The 23864-nt window shown below is 46.3% G+C and overlaps 1 protein-coding gene and 1 long non-coding RNA gene across 3 annotated transcripts; both read right to left on the minus strand.

The window, feature by feature from the left end:
- Positions 1–638: 638 nt before the first annotated feature.
- c12h18orf54 (chromosome 12 C18orf54 homolog) lies at positions 639–11179 on the minus strand. Of its 2 annotated transcripts, none has more exons than XM_078955559.1 (15): positions 10967–11179; positions 7511–7643; positions 7079–7220; positions 6791–6958; positions 6424–6559; positions 5654–5708; positions 5374–5566; positions 4007–4107; positions 3689–3797; positions 3524–3616; positions 2949–2994; positions 2807–2858; positions 1966–2136; positions 1823–1878; positions 639–1567 (listed from the first exon to the last, which is right to left on the minus strand). In XM_078955559.1, the coding sequence occupies exons 2-15, from the start codon at positions 7640–7642 to the stop codon at positions 1411–1413; spliced, it is 1611 nt and encodes a 536-aa protein (XP_078811685.1). In that variant the 5' UTR covers position 7643; positions 10967–11179; the 3' UTR covers positions 639–1410. The 2 variants fall into 2 exon arrangements, with proteins under 2 accessions (XP_078811685.1, XP_078811686.1); XM_078955560.1 differs by having other exon boundaries at positions 7079–7217; positions 10967–11166.
- An 8510-nt stretch (positions 11180–19689) lies between these two features.
- On the minus strand, positions 19690–20242 carry LOC105357654 (uncharacterized). The gene is made up of 3 exons (XR_911526.4): positions 20128–20242; positions 19952–20042; positions 19690–19829 (listed from the first exon to the last, which is right to left on the minus strand). It is a non-coding gene; the product is annotated as an uncharacterized LOC105357654 (long non-coding RNA).
- Positions 20243–23864: the final 3622 nt, after the last annotated feature.

A 23864-nucleotide genomic window follows, 5' to 3' on the forward strand; every position in this document is an offset into this window, starting at 1 on the left:
GCAAAGGCGGGGTTCACCCTGAACAGGTCGTCAGTCTGACGAGGGGCCAAACACGGACAGCTGATGTGCTGGTGTCCTCTGACAGCTCACTGAAATGTGTGAAATCCATGTCAGGGACTGGAGGGCTGCACATCCTGGTTCTGGTACGGAGCGGACTTCAACCCCAAACCCACTAGCCCGTCCCTGAGGGTTCTGCCCAGGATGCCGTGAACACGAGGAACTGAAAGAATCCTAACGGTTGTGGTTTGGAACACGCATGAAATACATGGTTGTCCAAGTCTTGGACCCCAAAAAGAGGAGACTGCTGACAAACACTGAGGCCCAGCTTGTTTCTTTAGTATTTGTCAAAGATAAAATATGACGTTTATTTTCTCACCAAGTCCTTCACTGTAAGACTTCATCATCTTAAAAAGGAGCATTTATGAAGTGTTTCCCATTTAGATTTTCCAGGATTCCAAGTGTTGTGAATCCCAATAAAGACGTGGCGTTCACCTCAATGATTGTTATTCTTTACACTGATTCTGAATGATGCTTTGACTAAATACTGTGCATCTTTTTTCAGGCCCTTTAAGGCCCCCTCCAAGGAAAATCCAGTTTTTAAGGATTTTTCTGACGACGGAGGACAAGCAGGAAGAGAATTAGAATGCATTTCTTTATTTATCATAAATTGTTCTGAATCAGGAGCAGAAAAAAGTATGTTGCTGGAAAACGCTTGTGGTCGTGACATAGGTGGTACAGTCGGCGGGCCACGCCCCCGTCTCTGGAATCTGGACTGAAACTGGACGGCTGGACAGCTACGATACTGCTGCCATTTCTGTTGCTCCGCTAACGTTAGCTCAAGGCTAGCAGTAAGCTAGCAGGAGACAGTGGACACAAAGGGATGATGGGAAGTGGGGGCAGGCTTACTCCTGGCCAACGGTCCTGATGACAACTGAGTGATGAATTTCTAATGAACTCCTGCCACTCTGCAGAAAATATGTCCTAGAAAAACGACAAATGTTATTTTTTTAATGAAAAGACCATCAGGAACGTTTTCAGATCCAAACTGTCTGGAAAATCAGTTAAAGAGGCTAAAGCCGACGGTGGGACGGAGGTTCCAGCAGACCAAAGCGTGGCAGCAGCTTTGGCCTCGTCCTCCAGGTCCAGCAGGGCCGCCTTCTGAGCGAGAACATGACGTCACACTGCCGTCACGTGGCGTGAACCTTTCCTTAGACGGTGTCCCTGCACTGATCCAGTATCAGTGTTTCTCTCTGTGGTGACAGAACATGTCGGGTTTCTGTGCCGACAGTCCCGCTCACACGTGTCCGTGTCACGGCCGGCTGTTGACGTGTTTGGACTTTTCCTTGAAGTTGGAGCAGCAGGAACCTCCTCCACGTTCAGACTCCACACATGCGGCTCCTTTGGTCGGTTTCACAAAGGCTGCTGCTGGGAGCTGAAGAGTCTGTCAGCAGACGAAGAGGAGTATCGTCCCTCATCTTCGTCTTTGTCCTTCTCCTCTCCCGGGTCTGGGTTTTTCCGTGTGGGCTCTTCCACCAGCAGCTTCAGGCGGTTCAGGTGATGCAGAGCTCTGAGGACGGACACACGCGTCACAGGAGCAGGTCCACACAGTTATGACATCACTATAATTATTCATGTTTATGACCCAACAAACGACAAGCGTTGGCAAATGAGTGACGTGATGGGAATGCTGATGTGTTTAAAGTCATGTTCGATCCTTTTCCACCTGACAAACTGTGTTGAATCACAACAAGTCTAGTACTGATGCAACCAGACCGTGACCCCCACCCCTGAGCCCCACCCCAGCGGCCTCGGCTGCAGTTACCTCTGCAGCGACGGGCTCCCAGGTGAGCCCCGGAGCCGGGCTTCACCCTCAGGAACCTGCGACACAAGCAGCTGACATCAGTCCCACCAACACCACCCTCAACCCCAGAACCCGCTGGAGGTCGTCACGGGTTAGGCCTCCACCTGAGCTCGTGGGGTCTGCGGCGTCCCACAGAGGGAGGGGGGCGCTGTCGTCTCTACCCGTCTCTGCAGCTCCGCCTCCACAGTCTGCAGTCTGAACAGCATCAGCTTCAACGCCTCCACCGGTCCAGGAAGCGTCTGGATGCCGTTTCCATGGGAACCACAGTCATCAACCTGAGAGAGACAGCAGCCGTCACGGTTGGTCATCTGTCCTGCATGTCCTCGGGTTTCCAGGTGAACCACAGATGAGGAGTCAGTGTCACGTGACGGCCTTTGAAGCGGTGCACTGGGACAAAAACGGGTTCAGGATTTGATGACCTGGACTGGGATTTGGGGTAAATGGTAAACTGCAGTGCAGGGTCCCCTGTGTGGGGCTTTTAATTTGAAAAGCACGGTAAATCACACGGCCTCCACTGGGCTTGGTGCGGCCAGCGGAGCGGTCTAGCTGCAGTGCCGCCATAACCCGCCATTTCTAGAGGGCGTGCTGTAAACAAACCCTCGGTCCTCCGGGATTCTGGATCAAATCCACCACACCTCTGCTTCTGCGTGACGCAGAGATGATGTCATGTCTACACCACGGGGAGAATATGCTGAGTACGGCGGAAAAAAGGTTTTATTTTGAAAAATGTACAGGATGCACTTTCCGCTCGCTGGTATCATTTCCCGTTTAGGTGGTTTCTTTTGCCCCAACCTCAGAGAAAATCACTCCAGCCAGATTTGGAAACCAACAAACCGGAGACGCCGGACCGGTCTGGATGGCGTGTGAGCCTGCAGTAATGTGTGACCACACAAGGATGTTCTGGACTAAGACAGACGGCGTGAAGTGATCCAGCCTCAGACCTACCTGATGGGTCCCGTCCGTCTCCACCTGGGCGCACGCCTCACCTGCGGTGCCTCTGCAGGTTCAACACAGAAAGCCACATGAGGAACGTCTTCACGTCCACCAGAAACCAGAACCACCAGCGCTGAAGCAGTCAGAGTCTCACAGAGGGAAAGGAGGCGGGTCTTCCATGGAGACGGCGTCACTGCTGACTGAAGAAATGCAAACGTGAGGATTGAGTTTCTTATCAAAAACTGTCAAAAGTATCTGCAGACCGGTTTAAACCAAACCAGAACCGAGCCAGAACCGAGCCGGAACAGCCAAGCCGACAGGTGTCTGACTTCAGGCAACCCAATCCCCTTGGCCTTTCACAATAAAAGCCTTGTGAGTGGTAACATGTAGTGACTGTGATGGCGTAGGTTGGTGTGATCACGCTTAGGTCAGCGTAGATTCTAACATGATCCACGCATCACGCATGTGTCCTCTCCTAACGTGTTCTTGTTCCAGTTTCTATGGTTTCAAACAGAAAATCCACATCCGGGTCCTCATCTCCTCTGCATCCCACCAGGATGACAAACATCTCACGACATTTAACCAGAACACGGACCTTTTCTGCTCGTTCTGACCCGACTGGCAGGATTTATGGGATTCTTTCACACGTAACACGCATGTGTTGATACTTCCCGGACAAATGAACACGAGCCTCCAGAGAATCACCAGAAAAGCTGCAGCTGGACTCACTGAGGGGGGCAGAACTTCCTGCCGCCGCGGCGCTCTGGGACAGCCAGGTCAGCACTCGGTCCGCTTTGTGGATCAAAGAGCCCATCTTGTTTTCTGAAGGGGAAGCACACGCAGACTGCAGGAGGCGGAGGCGGAGCTTGCTACTCTGCAGGGGGGGGGCTGTACCTTTGTGCAGCGCCGTCACGGCGGCAGAGCCGCTCCGGTCTGCAGCCAGCGCAGAAATCTGTTCGGCCAGCTGCAGCCGCAGACGTCGCAGCAGCTGCTGGCTGTCCGACTGCAGACATGCAGACATGCGGAGGTCGGATTCACCGGCAGGAGTTCAACAGAAAGAGGCAAAGAAAGAAGAGCTGAGGGTGGGAGGAGCTTCTGCGAGCGTTCATGCAGACGCATGAGCTCTCATGACACACATCAGTTATGAATGAGTTTGTTTAAAATGATGTCATCTTGTAGGAAAAGGGGGCTGAGAATGGAGAGGACACCTACTGTAGTCACCGGCGTGGAGGCGTGGTCAGCAGCATCGTCTTCCTCCAAATCAGCTACCCAGGACGGAGCGCCGGTTCTGGAAACGGCACGGGACGGAACGGCTGAAGCAAAAGCAAAGATCCTCGGTTCAGCAGGAGGTGGAGTAAGAGTCAGACGGGACGCTCAGAGGAAGATCATGAGGTTAAACTGCAGTCAGTCACAGCTGAGAACCAAAGTCAACGGTTTTCCTCTAAAATATGTCAATGTGACAGAAAGGAGGACGGATTCTGCAGGACGTGTGACCGGAGAGGAGAATGCTGGGAAATTCCAGGCAGCTGACCTGATGTCTGTAAGCCTATGGGAATATTGAATATTGATTACTACCTCTAACGTCTACAACGACCACACAGACGGCGAGGACCATGAGGAGCTGGTCCAGCCGCAGACCGCTGCACCCGCGGTGCAAAAAGGAGGAGGTCCTTTGTCCCAACAGCAGTTAGACGGGACGAGGACACGGTCTAGGACTGCTGCCTCTGCTGCTGTAGAGACTTCTTTATTCATGAAGTGGACTTTACTAATATTTTTATTCTTTGTTTTTTCTAACTGTTGTATTAACATCTGAATTTCCCTCCAGGGATCAATAAAGTCTGATCTGATCTTCTTATCCATAAACTGGAGCATTTGGGTAAAAAAGCTTCCTAAAGATCCCACAGGATTGATCCCTGAACACTCCCAACAAGCCACAAACCAGTCCGGCTTGTTGTACCGGCTGCGCGTCGTGGCTGCGCGTCGTGGCTGCGCGGCGTGGCTGCGCGGCGTGGCTTGGCTGCGCGGCGTGGCTGCGCGGCGTGGCTGCGCGGCGTGGCTGCGCGGCGTGGCTGCGCGGCGTGGCTGCGCGGCGTGGCTGCGCGGCGTGGCTGCGCGGCGTGGCTGCGCGGCGTGGCTGCGCGGCGTGGCTGCGCGGCGTGGCTGCGCGGCGTGGCGTGGCTGCACATCGTGGCGTGGCTTCACATCGTGGCTTCACATCGTGGCGTGGCTGCACATCGTGGCGTGGCTGCACGGCGTGGCTGCACATCGTGGCGTGGCTTCACATCGTGGCTTCACATCGTGGCGTGGCTGCACATCGTGGCGTGGCTGCACATCGTGGCGTGGCTGCACATCGTGGCGTGGCTGCACATCGTGGCGTGGCTGCACGGCGTCCCCTCCATCCATTGGCTGCAGGCAGGATGGACTGGGAAGTTCTCCATCTCTCCATTCACACGACTCCGTTACTAACAGTAAACTCAGAGAGGAGTCTGGATCTCTTCACGGGTCATTCCTGCCCTAACCTCCACAGAGGTCGCCTGCAAACATCCCGTCACACAGAGGAGCTGCAGAAGGCCACTAACCGCGGTGACGGCGGGGCTCTGGCCCTGAGGGCCGAGCAGCGTCGGCGCCGTCGAACAGCTGGAGCCAGGCCGGGTACATGAGGTCAGGCACGCTGCTGATGTCAGAGCAGTCCATGGCGGCTTTGTTTCTGGTGAACCAGTGAGGGAAGTGAAGCAGCGAGGAGGCCTCTGGAACCGGCGCTCTGTCTGCAGACTGACCGGCGGCAGAAGGAGACATGCTGAAGGGCACTGGGGTGGAAATCTCTGAGTAAAACCAACAGTTATTTGGCGTAAACCTCACCGGTGAGGAGTGATCCGCTGCTTTCAGAGACAACACCTCTGGTCTTTCTCTGCACCTAAACCCAAACACAAAACCTAGTCAGGACATCAATAATCAAACCGTAGTCAATGTTCACAAGATTTGACATTTTTCTGAATGTTTTAGCTTCAATGTTTAAAAGAGACATGAAAACATGTCGCTTAAAAAAAAGCTCTCAGCTGTGTGGGCGGGGCCACAGTCTCCAAGCTCCGCCCCTTTCTGATCCTCCACCTGCAGATAGATCCATGACTGTCTTTGTTCTCCTGGTGTGAGTTGGATCTGGATCAGAACTGGACGATTCTGATGCAGCGTTAAGGCTCTGCTGCTTTCAGATTTCCTCATGTTTGTTCAGGAAAACTCTGAAGATGCAGACATACTTTATGAACAGATGAGAATCTGTCAAACCGAGTTCATGACACGTCGGTCAGATCTGTCTGTGGGGCTTCAGTATCTGGGTCACAGCTGACCACCCGCACATGTGGCTTCCGGGCTCTAGCGCCCCCTGGTGGTGGCAGACATTCACAGCACCCAGCTGAGATCTCAGCAGATCAGCTGCATCTAAGGAGGCGTGGCCACGAGCCCGTCACGCTGGATTACAGGTCATGGGTGAGGGTTAGACAAGCTGCATGAATATAATCCAGCACAGACCTGAACAGTGGAGTTTCTGCTCGGTCAGAAAACTAAAAGGAAACATCTCTGAGCACAAAACTGAAGAGCAGCTGGCAGCCTGTGAGCAACAACAGCGGGTGAACCTGGGAAGCCTGGGCGGAGCAGAGGGCTGGTTCTGGGGGTGGGGGGCGGCACGGCTCCCACTGGGTCCAGCATCGGTTCTGTCTGAAGACCTGGGGGAGAAGCAGCAGGACTGGGGGGCTCCGGATGGGAGGAGACCTGAACCAGCATGAGAGACGAGTCAGGGCCGCCGAGACCGGCTCAAAGGTGTACAAGTCAGCACAGACGTGAAGCCTCCATGATGCTTTCAGAGAAGGCTTTTGTTGACAGGGAAGACAGTGGAAAACATCAAAGTTTTCAAAGCAAAAGAGTTTTATAAGTTGTAGGACAGCAAACGATGCGTTCAAAGACCATCTGACGGCTCGGCTTGTGAGCGATGCATTTAAACACCTTGTATAAAGGCTGATGTGTGAGTGACGGGCATCGAGCCATCGTTTGGCATGGACAGCAGTTCGTCTGTTGTCATGGAGAGTCTCTGGCGGTTGCTATGGTGATGGAGGGAGCTCACAGGAAGGTGGAGGAAGTCCAGCTCTCTGTCAGTCAGACGCTCCCTGAGAACTGCAGGTAGAGACGAAGAGTAAAACTCTGAGGTCATGTGACCAGAGGACGGCTGGACTCATGACGATAGCGCCACACTAACGATCAATGTGGGGGCAGGAGGACAAAAACACCTCCTACCGTCTCGGTTTCTGGGGGCTCCCCCTTTTCTCCTGGGCGTGGGGGGCGGGCCGCGCGGCAGACGCAGCGGGCCAGCCGTCCGACCGCTCTCCTCAAAGTCTGCGATGTAAGCGTCCAGCGCGGCGGAGGCGGAGTCGTACTGCTGCGGGACAGACAAAGCTCATCAGGGCGTCTGCTGGCTTCTGAAACCCCCGTCATGTGACGGGAAACGCTACAATGGTGATGGCACGCCCCAGCACCAACAATCACGCTCGTCTTGTTAGCAGTTTTAGCGTTTTGTAATGAACGAATGAAAGGGGCTTTAAATAAAATGCATACATGTGTGGATTCACATGCGTGTCTGCATGATTCACTAAGAAAAGTGATGTTCCTGGAAATGCAGCTTGACCTTCACTGTAAGACATTCATTTCCCAAAAAGGAGGCGTATGAACCTTGTCCTTGTATGTGAAGGTTGCGTTTTGATCCGAAGGTCGCAGACTGCTCCTGAGGTGACCCGAACTTGACAGCAGGGAGGTGACGCACGACTCTGGAGACGGGAACTCAGACCAGCGGCTGCAGTCCATGCTGAGGAAAATCCAAGAAAGAGAGGCTTCAGTGTTCCCACTTTGGTAAAACGATGAGCACGACTTAAAGAAAACGGCCCACTTTCCAGACCAGTGACCCAACGAGAAGGAAACGGACGTCCCTGATCCCACAAAAGCAACTGTTCCTGCACAACCAGGAGGAGGAGGGGCTTCTCAGCGACACGCTGCACATCTGTGAAAGCACTACTCACTAATGTAAGGTGGCACACTACACCACATCACCGCATGGACAGGGCAAGTCTTAAAAAGCAGCAAAAACCCCAAGAAGACTGAGGCAATGGGCCCTGCCACTGACCTGTCCAGGATGTCCCCTGCCTTCGCCAGGATAGGCTCCAGCAGCCTCGTGACCCCGAAAGGGTCAAAGCAGGTTTAGAAGATGAATGAGTGCAGAAGGTTTTGAAATCAGAAGACGGGTGAAACCAGCTTCCATTAGTCATCGACTTCTCAGACACAGTCTTCCATCCATCCTCTCTCCAAACCCACTTAATCCCCTTTGGGTTGCTGGAGCCTATCCCAACTGCTGTTGGCTGAAGGAGGGGTACACCCTGGACAGGGCCACACAAGTACACCTGGGGGCAACTTAAGTAACCAATGAAGCATGCTTTTGTTCTAGGACAAAAGCCACACATGCACAGAAACGATGTCAACCGGGATTTGAACCAGCGCTTTCTCACTGTCAGACAAGAGGGCCGGCCGCTGCCCCCCCTGTGCAAGTCCATCTGTCACCATGTTATGATGAAATAACCTGCAGGTTGTGTACGGCTGCATCAACCTGACATGCGGATGCGTCTGAAAGGAACTAGAACCACCATTTAAATAAAAGTGTCTATTTTTTCAGGGAACCAGAGAAAAATTCATTTAAAATCAGACGATTGTCCGTAGGTTTAGTCAAGACGTAACGTCAGATGAGATCAGGACACTAAGCTGTTGTTTTTCCACTTTATAAACTGCAGACAGACAAAAATCCTTCAGACTACAGCAGCATCTGATCAGACTTTACCAACACAAGTGACCGAAACGCCGTAGCTTTGATTTTTCAGCTTTACTGAACAGAATATGAAAGAAGAAAACATCAGGAATCAAACATCAGCATCGACATCAATGTTAGCTTTCCAAAGGTATCAGACACAGCAGGAGCTTCTCAAAAACAGCTGCTGATAAGAAAATAAAACAGCTTAAAATATCTCACAAAGACGAGACACAAAATAATCATAATTACCAAACCTTTTCTTAGAGGACGGGATTCATTATCAAACCAAGAGCAAACATTGATGCAGTGTTACTTTGGGTGTGTTCATCTTGTTAATGTATTAATGCATCTCTATCTTAATGCAGTAACATTTTCTTTTATTCTGCACTTATGTATGTAATATTTAGATTGGAGAAGAAACAAATGAATACTATTTTCTACTTTTTTTACATCATCAGAATTGAAATATGTGAGGATTTGTTTGATTTTATAAAAATGTTACAGTTAAATGTGATGTTTAAAAAACTGTAGTTAGAATTTACAAAAGTAGAAAAAGTGAAGAAACAGCGGGGTTTTTTTTTCAACTTTATTGAACAAAGTATAAACATACAAAATCCAGCATCAATGAATCAGAAAGAACATCAGCAGGGAAAGTCAATGCTATCAATTCAAACTTATTGAATTATCTCAAATAAAAAAAAAATAAAAAAAAAAATAATCAGAAAAATATCCAAAATAGAATATGCTGTTAGAAAAATAAAGTATCTTAAATTATATAAAAGGGGATTACAAAATAATGATAATAATAATATTTATAATACAAAGTTTTCTTAGGGGAGGGGATTACCTATCAAACAAAAAAGCACAAATTATTTCAGTGTTACTTGCTTTAGGTGTGTTAATTTTTTTATATATTCATAAAACTGGAGCATCTCGATCTTAAACATGGTGAAGTTGGGAGTTGTTTTTATTATTCTGCACTTATGAATGTAAAATTTGGAATGGAGAAGTAACAAATTAATACTTTTTTCTACTTTTTTATCATCCGAATCAAAATATGCAACTATTTGTTTCAAATTTAAAGCAATGTTACATTTAAATTTGCTGTTTACAAAGCGTTCTAATTGGTTCCAAAATTCACGGGAAAGTTTACAAAAGTAGAAAAGATGAAGAACTGATTCAGGGAAATCAATACAAAAACTACAATTATTTTCTATATTTGAGAATTTGGATATAAACATATTTGTGGGGTAAATGTTATGTAGAATTTTTTTGTGTATTTCTTTAACTTTGTTATTTATACAAAATGTATCTGGCAATAACCAAGCTTTTTTCCAATTTATATCATTTAAAAGGTTGTTCCAAAATATTTCTCCTTTTGGTGTGATATGTCTTTTTTCACTTAAGGTATTCCGAATATATTTATTGTCACATTTTTTATTGAGAATATCAATGCCATTAATCATTAAAGGAGAGTCAATTTTAGAGGCGTCTTGATATTTAAGGTCAGAGGTCATCAGCTGAATTAACCCTAAAGGGAGAGCTTTCATTACACCATTAAATTCTTTGCTGGTTACTGGAAAACACATTTTATTTAGAAATCTGCCATAATCCAAAATCGTACCATTCTCGTCAAAAAGATCCGAAACATAAATTATTTTTTTGTCAATCCAGTTTTGTTTAAACAAAGATTTATTTTGTATTGTTATGTCTTCATTGTTCCAAATTATACTTTTGTGTGGTGAAAAATTGTGATTATAACATGATAACTTCCTAGCAAGAAGAGCCTGCTGATATTAAAAATTTGAGAGATTGACGGGAATCTTTTTGATATTATAGTTACATTTTAATAGAAATTGAAGGCCACCAATTTTATTAAAAATATTGAAAGGGATGAAATACCAAATTGAATTCGAGTGTTGAAGGCATTTTTTAATCCAGTTAATTTTAAATGTATAATTCAAATCAGAAAAATGTATGAGTTCAAACCCTCCTTTACATGAGGGGGCATAAAGTTGTTCTTTCTGGAGATAGTGACGTCTATTTTTCCATGCAAAGTTAACTAAGAGGTTATTCATTTCTTTGGAAGTTGAAGATGAAGAAACAGCGTTAACTTAGTCTAACTGACACCCTATGACGTCACCAGGGACACTTGTGGATGGATTTATCCCGGGTTTATTTATCCCGGGTCTGTGCTGACAGCTAGCTAAATAAACGTTTGAAGCCACGTCATTTGTTTCTATAATCCTTTCCAAAGCATCCAGTTAACTTTATTTCTCTGATTCTTAGAATGAAGAGAGCAGATTTTGAACAAATCTGAAAACTTTACTCACACAGACGCAGACAGAGCCCCCGCTTCCAGAGCGATTTCAAATCTATAAGGCCAACACCCCCACTTCCGTCCACAGCCGCCGTCTGTTCACGTCCAGACTTTTACATCCGAGCCCCGGAGGCAGAAACGGAAGGAAACCGTCCACCGATGCGGGGGAACGAGGCGGGAAGCTGCTTCACGGAGGCGGAACTGATGAGAGGGGAAGAAAAACAATGACGCACACTGCTCGTTGCCGCGCGCCACTGTTGATTTGATCACGTCACTTTTAAAGGAGATTTTTCCCCCCCTAAAAAAAGTGTTATTAAGATCATTGACTATAAATGAGCACTGGACTGAGTGACCCCGCCCCCTGGCCCCCCTACATGATGGCTCCAAGAAGACAAAATCCCATAAACTTAGGCTGTGTCTGAATTCCCGCCCTAAACGCCTAACTACTACAAACTATATAGCGCAGAACTGTGTAAAACCCTGAATTTTAAAGCAAGTCAGACACCATGATCACTACTTTTTTTCTTCAATCGGCGAATATGACATCATTGATTTCACGCGGGGGAAAATCTCATTAATATGAGCGTTTTGCCACGATTATTTGAATCACACTCATGAATCCACTGAGTTCTGAAGATGAAAACTTTGATAAAAAATACATTTAAATACATCTTTTTGTGTGAAAAATTGTTCAGACGCAGTGCTTTGTGGTATATATTTACCAATCTAGTGAGCATCGATCCACACTGTGTTTTCGAAGAGACTTCTGAGAAATTTCTAGGGCTCTGGATTTGGGGATTGTAGATTCGTACAGAACTACAAAATGGTGAACGCACTAGATAGAGCACTATGTAGAAACCATTCAGAATTAAACAGCAGTTACTCGGTCATTCTATTGGTCAGAAGAACCATCTGGATCTGATAGCCTACTTGTTTTTAACATGTTCTTGCTAAACCTAATTTTTTTACTAATTACCGACATCTGTAGCTTGTCAGATGTAATTAAATGGATGGAAATAAAATGCCCCATCACAATGCGTAATGACGCACAATGGCTGATCTTGCGCTCTTAGAAGATGTGGCAAATGGAAGAATACGGAGTGAACGCATCTTTAGACAGCAAGAAGACTTGTTGGCAAACGAGGACGAGTGGCTTATGAGCCGGTTCCGACTTCCTCCAGCCGTCCTGTTGGACCTCTGTGGGCTTTTGGGCCTGGCGTTACGGAGCACTCGGAGGAACCACGCCGTGCCTGTCCCACTTCAAGTCCTAGCAACACTAGGATTCCTGGCGACTGGCACTTTTCAGAGGGAATTGGCTGACGGGTCAGGAATATCTCAGCCGACCCTTAGCCGGGTAATGCCAGACGTGTTAAAAGGCATAATAGCTTCGTCCCATGATTCCATAAAGTTTCCATACACGGCGGGTGAAAGATAACTAGATAGTTTGAAAAACAAACTATCTGACTTTGATGTCCGACCTTTTCTTTTGTATTTCGGCCACGGTTGGAGGTTGTGAGGCTAAAGCATTAACGGCGTCTGCCGCTCACGTGCCTTTTTGGCATTAGTAATGCCCACACTGTGCCCTCCAAACAACACTTTTCTCCTCTTTTCCACCTCGCCAACGATAACTTATAATTGGTAAAAATGGTAAATGGCGTATACTTATATAGCGCCTTTCTTCCTACAAGGACAAAGCGCTTTACAGTCACAGACCCATTCACCCAGTCACACATTCACTCACACATTCACACACTGGTGGCGGCTCCGCTGCCAAACACAGGCGCCCGCCTACCACCAGAGGCAAGGTGGGGATCAGTGTCTTGCCCAAGGACACTTCGACTCATGAGCGTGCAAGGCGGGAATTGAACCTGCAATCTTACGATCATGGGTCCGCCCTACCGCTGCACCACGGCTGCCCCTTCACATTGAGTGAAGTTACGTTTTTTTCATTTCCTCTCTGTGTTTGCCATGATCACGCAAGACATGAATATTAATTTGTGGGCGTTTCACGGACTATTTATGGGCAACTATGGGCGTGTCATGAAGCCACAAAAGCTGCGCTGCATTTAGAATTGGTTGTGATTTATTAAGGGAAAGATGCGTAGTATGTGCGTGCGCACGGTTTTATAAATCCCAATATTTCTGTGCGTACGCACGTCCTATGTTTCATCCGTACGTAGGAAATTCGTAGGAAATCAGACAATTAGTAGCAGGTGCCATGCTGCTGCCATGACAGGCACTGGATCCGCTAGCAGATGCAATTAAAGAAAGTGTAAAGACTTTGAATAAAGTCATGTGACCATCCAGAACAAAATAAAAGTTTGGACACACCTTCTCATTCAAATGAATGGGAGGGTGTGTCCAAACTCTTGGTCTGTACTGTATTTGGTAACATAACATAGATCATCACAAGATACACATCAGAATGTTCTAAGAATGTTCTAAGAATGTTCCCTTTGGATTCTTTGGATGTGGAAAAACAACATTGGAGAACTTTAGGAAACTAACATGTGACATCCATTCTAGTTTACTTGTTGGTTTGGACACAGATTTCATTTAACTTGATGATCTGGAAGAAATCCAAGAATCTGGAAAACTGTTCAGTAGCAGGAATTTCTGTCTGGAAGTTTGGATGAAGAGGATCTGGATCCACTTTAGGGATCTAGGAATCGGATCGTAGTTTAAAAGGATCCTTTTCTGCTCAAGGTGTATGAGTCCGTGTTGGGGGTCAGGCAAAAAGAATCATAAACATAACCTCCAATCCACTGCATGGCAAATATGAACATTTACCAACAGGGCGGCGCTGTTGAGGAATGAGACACAAAAGCAATAGCTACAAATGATCATTTATTCCTACATCTGTTGCATTACTAAACAAGCATGGTTAAGCACTCGAGTCAAATGCAGCTTAATTACAAACTCCTGTATTTTATTTTTATTTACATATTTTCTCGTATACCCTCACAGTTTTACCAGTTATGTTTTACCTCATAGGCTGTTTTTACATTGCATTTGACTTCTGATTTTATAGCATTTTTATGAACTTGCCATTTTTTAGGGACTATCTATAACAAAATGGATGTTTGAAATGTCTTATAAGGTTTTAACCTTTGTCTTACATTGAGTCACTGTGTAAACAACTTCTTATAAAAGAACTTAACGACATAGAGGTGTGTAACTCCGGCACAGCACACCTAACACCCTGCACATGTACGTGCACAAATGTACAGTACAGACCAAGACTTTGGACACACCTTCTCATTTAAAGAGTTTTTTTTCCTTTTCATGACTATGAAAATTGTAGATTCACACTGAAGGCATCAAAACTATGAATAAACACATGTGGATTTATATACATAACAAAAAAATGTGAAACAACTGAAAATATGTCATATTGTAGGTTCTTCATAGTAGCCACCTTTTGCTTTGATTCCTGCTTTGTACACTCTTAATATTAATAACCTTTTTTATTTGTATAGCACCTATCAAGATAAAAATTTACAAAGTGCCTCACAATAAAACACAGTAAAACACAGAAAATAAAAAATAATTAATAAAATGCAATTTTAAAAAGATGTTTTTAGCTGTTTTTTTTTTAAAGAAAACACTGAGTCTGCAGATCTGAGGCTGAGAGGAAGGCAGTTCCAGAGGGATGGAGCCACTGCTGCAAAGGATTTGTCACCTTTAGTTTTTAACAACCAGCAGACCTGGTCACATGACCTCAGCGACCTGCTGGGAGTGGACGGCTGCAAAAGGTCTTCTATGTAGACTGGGGCTCAGGTATTAAGCGCTGTGTGTGTTAAAACCAGGATTTTAAAATGCACTCTGTAGCGGATGGGGAGCCAGTGCAGCTGGATTAACAACGGGGTGCCGTGTGAAAACTTGGAGGATTTAGTTAAAAGCCTTGCAGCGTGCAGAGTTCTGGACAACCTGGAGCCGTTCTAGAGATTTTTTGCTTAAACGTGAAGATGGAGTTGCAGTAATCAAGACGAGAAGATAGAAAAGCCTGGATGAGCATCTCCAACTCAGAACGCGACACAACTGGACTCAGTTTTGCAATACTTTTAAGATGATAAAAACTAGAGCAACAACTGACCCAACGTGAGATAAAGGGATAAAACCGGGTCTAGAGTCACCCCAAGGTTCCTGACAGACAGCTTGATAAGGGAAGCAATTGGACCGAACCACTGGACTATCTGGGGGAGGCAACTGTCAGGAGCACAGACTAGAACCTCAGTTTTGACTTTGTTAAGTTGGAGAAAATAATCATTCATCCAACTCTTGACTGAATTCAGACACCTGCATAAAATCTCTTGGCATTCTCCTGATGAGCTTCCAGAGGTAGTCACCTGAAATGGTCTTCCAACAGTCTTGAAGGAGTTCCCAGAATGCTTAGCACTTGTTGGCCCTTTTGCCTTCATTCTGCGGTCCAGCTCACCCCAAGCCATCTGGATTGGGTTCAGGTGACTGTGGAGGCCAGGTCATCTGGTGCAGCCCCCCATCACTCTCCTTCTTGGTCAAATAGCCCTTCCACAGCCTGGAGGTGTGTTTGGGGTCATTGTCCTGTTGAAAAAGAAATGATGGTCCAACTAAATGCAAACCAGATGGAATAGCATGCCACTGCAAGATGCTCTGGTAGCCATGCTGGTTCAGTCTGCCTTCAATTTGGAATAAATTCCCAACGGTGTCACCAGCAGAGCCCCCCCACACCATCACACCTCCTCCTCCATGCTTCATAGTGGGAACCAGGCATGTAGAGTCCATCCGTTCACCTTTTCTGCGTCGCACAAAGACACGGTGGTTGGAACCAAAAATCTCCCATTTGGACTCATCAGACCAAAGCACAGATTTCCACTGGTCTGATGTCCATTCCTGGTGTTGTTTAGCCCAAACAAGTCTCTTCTGCTTGTTGCCTTTCTTTGAAGTGGTTTCCTAGCAGATATTCTACATGAAGGCCTGATTCCCACAGTCTCCTTTGAACAGTTGTTGTAGAGATTTGTCTGCTGCTAGAACTCTGTGTTCCATTGACCTGCTCTCTAATCTGAGCTGCTGTTAAGCTGCCATTTCTGAGGCTGCTGACTCGGATGAACTCATCCTCTGCAGCCAAGGTGACTCTTGGTCTTCCTTTCCTGGGGGGGGTCCACATGTGAGCCATTTTCTTTGTAGCGCTTGATGGTTTTTGTGACTCACATGGGGACACTTTCATTCATCTTCTTCTTCTTCTTCTTCTTCTTAACCGTTTATTCCCTTTCGGGGTCACGGGGTTGCCGGAGCCTATCCCGGCCACTTGGGCGTAGGCAAGGGATACCCTGGACTGGTCGCCAGTCTGTCGCAGGATGGAATATCCTCAACCACACATCAATTCATTCTCACACTCACACCTATGGACAATTTAGAGTTGCCAATCAACCTATGAAGCATGTTTTTGGACGGTGGGAGGAAGCCGGAGATCCCGGAGAAAACCCACGCATGCACGGGGAGAACATGCAAACTGCCTTCAATTCAATTCAAAACACAGAAAGGTCCCCCATTGATGTTGTGTTTTTTTTTTCCATGTCCCCCAGCCTGGGCTTGAACCGGGGGCCTTCTTGCTGTGAGGCAAGAGCGCTAACCACTGCAACACCGTCCAGCCGGGGACCTTCAAAGTTTTCCCAATTTTTGGGACTGACTGACCTTCATTTCTTAAAGCAATGATGGCCACTCGTTTTTCTGTACTTAGCTGCTTTTTTCTTGCCATAATCCAAATTCTAACAGTCTATTCAGTAGGACTATCAGCTGTTTATCCACCTGACTTCTGTACAACACAACTGATGGTCCCAACCCCATTTATAAGGCAAGAAATCCCACTTATTAAACCTGACAGGGCACACCTGTGAAGTGGAAAACATTTCAGGTGACTACCTCTAGAAGGTCATCAAGAGAATACCAAGAGTGTACAAAGCAGGAATCAAAGCAAAAGGTGGCTACTATGAAGAACCTACAATATGACATATTTTCAGTTGTTTCACATTTTTTGGTTATGTATATAATTCCACACGTGTTAATTCATAGTTTTGATGCCTTCAGTGTGAATCTACAAATATAGTCATGAAAATAAAGAAAACTCTTTGAATGAGAAGGTGTGTCTAACCTTTTGGTCTGTACTGTAAATGCAGCCACTGGAACTGTGGGTCCAAGACCAATATCCTTTGAAACAATGACATTTATTTGATTTGATGTGAAAATATCCATTGAATTCAATAACCAGACGGACAGACATCCCTCCTTTCCTTAGCAGAACCTCCAAACACAGTAAAGAAGATAAAAATTACAGTTGGCATAGCAACACAGCTACCAGACTCCAATTCTGTCAGCAGGAGACGGCAGCTTAACATTTCATTAGAATCCCACAGACATCTTTTATTTTCACATGAAGATCTGGTCTGGGCCGTGCAGCGGCCTTGTGGTTGGTGCTCCTAGCTGGGTTCTTTCTACGAGGGCCATGCATGTTCTCCTCTTGCATGCTTGGCTTTTATCCAGACACTCCGCCTTTCTCCCACAGTCCACAAATATGCTTCAAAAGTTAACAGAAAATTCTAAGTTGTCCCTGAGAGTGTGTGGCCCTGCAACTCACTGGCAGCCTGTCCAGGGCGTCCCCGCCTTCACCCAACAAATGTTGGGCCGCCTCAGCAAATCCCTGACCCCAAAAGGGAATCAGCCGGTTCTGAAGATGGACGGAGGATCTGGGTCACTCAGAAGTTGATCGTTGATCTCAGTTGCCGTTTGAACAGTCTTTGAACAGTCACCTTCTAAATCACTACATCCAGAGCCAATAAAACAAATTTTATCTTTAGGCAAAAGTATGTAATATTTATGTGCACTATTCTATACAATATGTGCAACATAAGGAGTAATGTGCAGAACCATTTGCTACCTGGTCTGTAATGTTTCTGTGAGGTATGCCATTCATCTAGCAGAACTTAGGTACTTTTGAATTTTTAAAAGATTATTTACGCTTTCCAATTTATTAAGTACACCTGTCCAGCTGCTTCTACACACTACACACGTTATGCATGTAGACATGGTCCAGACCATCTGCTGCAGGTCTAACCAGCATCAGAATGAGGAAGAAAGGTGATTGAAGTGACTTTGAACGTGGTTGTTGGCTGGTCTGAGGACTTCAGAAACTGCTGATCTACTGGGATTTTCACCCACAACCATCTCTGGGGTTTACAGACAATGGTCAGAAAGAGGAAATATCCAGTAGCAGCAGTTCGGTGGGCAGAGATGCCTTGTTGATGCCAGAGGTCAGACTGGTTCCAGCTGATAAACAGAAACTCAAAGAACCACTAGTTCCAACCGAGGTCTGCAGAAGAGCATCTCTGAACAACCCGTCCAACCCGGAGGCAGATGGACTGCAGCAGCAGAAGACCACAGCGGGTACCACTGCTGTCACATCGTGAGTTTTACACTGACGACTGCGTCCTCATTTTGTTGAGGATGCAAAGACCATGAACATATGGACCGGCTGGAAGAGTGGTCCTGGAGTAGCATCCTGTCCAGAATGCAATATTACGGAAATCCGTGAATGGAGTTCTATAGAAGTTAACAGAAAAGGAAACATCCTGATCCTGAAAGAGGACGGGAACAACACCCGTCCTGAGATGGATGTGAGCCTGACTGAACTGCATTTGAACGTTTGTCTCAGCTTTAAGCCATGCTCTCAAAAGTTGTGGAATGAATTGTCAAATGCAAATGACATTGTCGTGCTGCCTTTCTGCATTTAAAAAAATAAATAAAATAAAAAAAATAAAGGTAGATTTAAGAAGAGAGGGTTGGGGTCAGGGGTCTGCTGGAAGCAAGTGAAAGACCATAGACAGCAAAGCTCCTTCTGAAAACTAAAGGAAACTCAACAGTGCTGATCTAAACCATTCCATGAAAAATCTGCTTGCGTTTGTCTTCATGGCTGTTTGCTCACAACTCTGGGGTTTCCTTGATTTGCTCTGCTTTTGCTGACGTCAGAGTTATTTATGACCAGTGGGACATTTCATGCTCAGCTTTACATGAAACTTTTATGGGACATGAAAGACGTTTCATTGGAAGGAGCGCGTGCGCTGAGACCAGTGGATGATGCGCGCGCAGCTTCATTCATTTCCCTGGAGCCTCGTGCGTGTGCAGGTCAGGACTTGCGGCGGCTGCGGGTCCCTTTAAAAGGGCAGCCAGTGACGTAATGAAGCTTCAAAGAGTAGGAGCGGGACGAGCTCTCACTCTGTATCAAAACACGGACATCAGTCAAAGACGTGACAGTTTGACCAGAATATTTTACATTCTTACTCAAATGTAACATTTGAAATGTTAAACTCTCTGGATTTCTGTTGTCAATAAAATTAGTAAAACAGTTTGTTTACAACATTGACTCTGTAGTTGCTAATGTGACCAAATGCCCCCTTACATTTGCACCCCAAATGGAGACTAGATTTAAAAATTAAAGACTTGACAAGTTTCATAAAAAAAACAATACAAAGAAATAAAAAACCCAGAGAAGGGTACAATGTACTCTGACAGTTGGACCATGCTCCAACACTGATTGAGGGCAGCTCCCTCCAGGGACTCCTCAGCCCCGCTGGGTAGCCAACTAACAACGCCAAGGGAGATCTCCAATGCAACCTTCACCAGGAGTACCTGCTCAGGGCCCCAATAAACACACCACAACCAACAGGGATTAAAAGAAAATACAAGACAGAGGAGGTGCACCTGGGCAGGACACCATCACTTGTAGGCCAAAACAGCCCCCTCCCTCCCTTACACAATGCTACTACTGTATATGGCACCCACCAGCTACCACAAGGATGAAGGGGGGAGGCAGCCACCTCCAGCCAGGTCCAACCACCAAGGGACTAAAAAGTTTAAAATTAAAAACAAGAGTGTCAGGCTTGATTAAAACATTAAAAACAATAGAAGCAAAACAGCTGCAGCAACTCTGCTGGAAAAAAAAAAAAAAAAAAAAAAAAAAACTCACCAAAAAGTTAGTTCTCCCTGGGACAAACACATGATGTTTCTAACCCCTCATGTTACCTCTAGTGGCCCAGGGTCAGAACTCATTCCACCACCTGTTAATATAAATACAATTGAAAATGTTGCAAACTCAAATGCTTAAAAACTTTAATAAAAAGTCCACATGTCAAGATCACTCACCAAGGTCAAACCATGAAACCATCATCTAGCTGGGACTCCCACAGCTGCTATTTGTCAGCCTCATGGACCAATCACAGCTCAACAGACAGGTGGTGGCCATGAATGTTAGCCTATGGTGCACCATGAAGGACAAACTACCCCCACAGCCCTGCCTGTCACACTAAGTAAAAAGGAAAAAAAACAATTAGATCACATATAAATGTATACTATTTATACTTATATCAGGACTGCACGGTTCTGTAGTGGTTAGCACTCTCACCTCACAGTGAGAAGGTCCTGGTTTGAATCCCAGCAGGGACCTTTCTGTGTGAAGTTTGCATGTTCTCCCTGTGCATGCGTGGGTTTTCTCCGGCTTCCTCCCACCGTCCAAAACCATGCTTCATAGGTACAGTGGTGACTCTGAAGTGTCGTTAGGTGTGTGAGTGTGTGATTGTGTGGCCCTGCGACAGACTGGCGGCCTGTCCTGGGTGAACCCTGCCTTCACCCAACAGTAACAGACTCCGGCAACCCTTGAAACGGATGCGGCAGGTTAAGAAAATGGATAAATAGGTTTGGTTCTGACTGGTGATGCCGGTCCAGACTGTTGCTCCTCCTCCAGTCTACCCTGTGGACCACGTTGACCTGGGTGTATCGCTCACCTCGCCTTCTCCAGCTACGCTGACGACCATCCTTTCTATACACGGTGACCCTCACCAGAGAACAGGGCGGTAGACCGTTGCTGCATCGTCCAGGTCACATGGTCTGTACTGCAAAGCTTCACGGCGGCGTCTTGGTGTCACTGGAGTCCCAATGGTGCAATGGTCTGTCATTCAGGTCAGAGCGGTGCAGTCGAATGGTTAGTCTGGAAACCAAGTACCCCTCACGACCGGTAAACGGGCCTGCAGCTGTGTGGTGTTTGCTAAACCAGGTCAGAGGTCAGAGGTTCTGGTCATGGTGGTGGTCTGTCACTGGCGGGGATCCACTCCTGGGTCTGTCACAAACTCTGACAGTAGTTCAGAGTCTTGATGCAAGTCTGCTGATGACACTTTGAGACAAGTTCACCTGCAGCACCTGACGGTCTGACACCAACCTGAAGGCGCTGTGGTCGGGTGGAGCTTCTCGTCAGTAAAGAAGTGTCGTGTCTTCATGGCTGTTAGAATGATGACCTCGGAACACATTACTCACCAAATCAGCGTTTTAGACCTGCAGGATGTGGAAATTGATGCCACATTGAAAAGGTTTTTTGCTTATATTTAGAATAAAAAACCTCATAATAAAAACTTTTTAATGCTGCATGTAGGATTCTCTTGGTTTTCCATATTTGACAATGTATGCAAAGTATTTTCTCATTGACGACTGCATGTGTTGATCCATCCATCCATTCCATTTCTTAACCCGCTGAATCCCTTTCAGGGTCACGGAGTCGCCTTTCCCTGCTACTGATGGTGAAGGTGGCGTGCACCCCAGACAGGCCGTCCGTCTGCGGCAGGGCACACGAGCACTCCCAAACACACACCCACAGGTGCACAATTTAGACAGTCTGGAGTCCCCAGTTCACCTATGAAGCCTGGAGAGAATGGAACGTAAACAAGAACATGCATGCTCTCCCCGTGCATGCTCTCCCCGTGCATGTTCTCCCCGTGCATGCTCTCCCCGTGCATGCTCCCCGTGCATGCTCTCCCCGTGCATGCTCTCCATGCATGCTCTCCCCGTGCATGTTCTCCCCGTGCATGCTCTCCCCGTGCATGCTCTCCATGCATGCTCCCCGTGCATGCTCTCCCCGTGCATGCTCTCCCCGTGCATGTTCTCCCCGTGCATGCTTTCCCCGTGCATACTCTCCCCGTGCATGCTCTCCATGCATGCTCCCCGTGCATGCTCTCCCCGTGCATGCTCTCCCCGTGCATGTTCTCCCCGTGCATGCTCTCCCCGTGCATGCTCTCCATGCATGCTCTCCCCGTGCATGCTCTCCCCGTGCATACTCTCCCCGTGCATGCTCTCCATGCATGCTCTCCCCGTGCATGTTCTCCCCGTGCATGCTCTCCCCGTGCATGCTCTCCCCGTGCATGCTCTCCCCGTGCATACTCTCCCCGTGCATGCTCTCCATGCATGCTCTCCCCGTGCATGCTCTCCCCGTGCATGTTCTCCCCGTGCATGCTCTCCCCGTGCATGCTCTCCATGCATGCTCTCCCCGTGCATGCTCTCTCCATGCATGCTCTCCCCGTGCATGTTCTCCCCGTGCATGCTCTCCCCGTGCATGCTCTCCCCGTGCATGCTCTCCATGCATGCTCTCCCCGTGCATGCTCTCCATGCATGCTCTCCCCGTGCATGCTCTCCCCGCGTGCACGGAGTACTGTCATAAATACTGAGCATGAATTATAATTGAAAAACACTATGCGCCTAGTAAGATACAAATAATATACACATACATATTATTTACATATGTATACTTACATACAGATATACAACTAATATCCATCTGATATGTTTGAATATCGTTTTAAAATCATATTTTTATATCTTATTTTAAACAGTTTTATGTTTGGACATTGCTTTATTTCTGCTTCTATACTGTTCCACAGTTTGGCTCCACAAATAGAAACACTGAAACATCTTTTATTTCTGCGTCCTTTGGATATATAAAAACTCTGTTTTCTTCTCAAACTGTACTCTCCCTCTCTTTTCATGAATCATTTTTGTATATTTGCTGGTAGCATGCTATATGTGGCTTTGAACATGATTAATGCTGTATGCAGCTCCACCAGATCTGTAAGTTTAAATCACTTTGATTGTAGGAATAATGCATGTGTTTGATCCAGATAACCCAGGTTATGTGTGATTTGTGTCGCGCTCTTTTGAAGTATTAACAGTGAATGTAATGATGTTTTATAATTGTTTCCCCTCCCCCACCTCCACACAGTAGTTTACATACGGCAGAACCACGGAGCAGTATAGAATATAAAGTGATTTATGATTTAGGACAAATTTAGCTTTATTTAGCCCTGATATGCTTTTAGACTATTTTGATTGTATGTATTAGATATGTGGCTTCCAACTTCATTTATCATCAATTACAACATCAAGGAATTTACATTCATATATTCTTTCCACCCCATTAATCGTTACATTAATGTGCATATTTTTTTTACAGTTACCAAACAACATCATTTTTGTTTTGCTCAAATTCAATGATAACTTATTAATATTAAACCATATATGTTTGTTTAAGTCATCACAATCACAGAAAATATTTGTATCATCTGCAAATAGAACTTATTTGAATATTTCAGATACTTTACATATATCATTAATAAATAAAAAATAAATAACATGGGGCCCAACACTGAGCCCTGTGGGACACCACAGGGAGTCTTTGTGAAATGTTTTAGAGGGTCAGTTTCTCTTTTTTGATGATCATTTATTGGTTGAAGGCTATTATTCTTTTCCTGTTTCTTTTTCTTTATCTCCCACCATTTTTTCGGCTTATCTCCTTCTACTATTTTTCAGCTATTTTAACCCTTCATCTTGTGTTTTCCAAGGCAGGGAGTGGGGTCATCTGGACCCCACCCCACAAGACGATGATTCTTGATCTTCACTGGTGTCCATGGATTACATGAAATCTTTCCACCTTTATCCACCTTTGTCATTGTAGGAAGAACACCTCAATGGAAGGGGGGGGGGGGGGGGTCATCTGGACCCCATAGGATTGCACAGGGGGTAAAATGTTCAGCTCTTTCAGCGTTTTCCAGCTGTGACTTCTG

This window comes from Oryzias latipes, chromosome 12 (genome assembly GCF_053564925.1).
Source record: "Oryzias latipes strain Hd-rR chromosome 12, Olatipes_Hd-rR_3.1".
Classification (NCBI taxonomy): domain Eukaryota; kingdom Metazoa; phylum Chordata; class Actinopteri; order Beloniformes; family Adrianichthyidae; genus Oryzias; species Oryzias latipes.

Bases quoted from the DNA above. Each gene is read 5' to 3' on its own strand.
- c12h18orf54 (XM_078955559.1), bottom strand. From the start codon at position 7,642: ATGGACTGCAGCCGCTGGTCTGAGTTCCCGTCTCCAGAGTCGTGCGTC. The intron at 2,995-3,523 runs GTGAGTCCAGCT...GCATTTCTTCAG, and splicing joins AGGAAGTTCTGCCCCCCTCA to TCAGCAGTGACGCCGTCTCC. The intron at 2,137-2,806 runs GTAGGTCTGAGG...TGTCTCTCTCAG, and splicing joins AGACGGACGGGACCCATCAG to GTTGATGACTGTGGTTCCCA.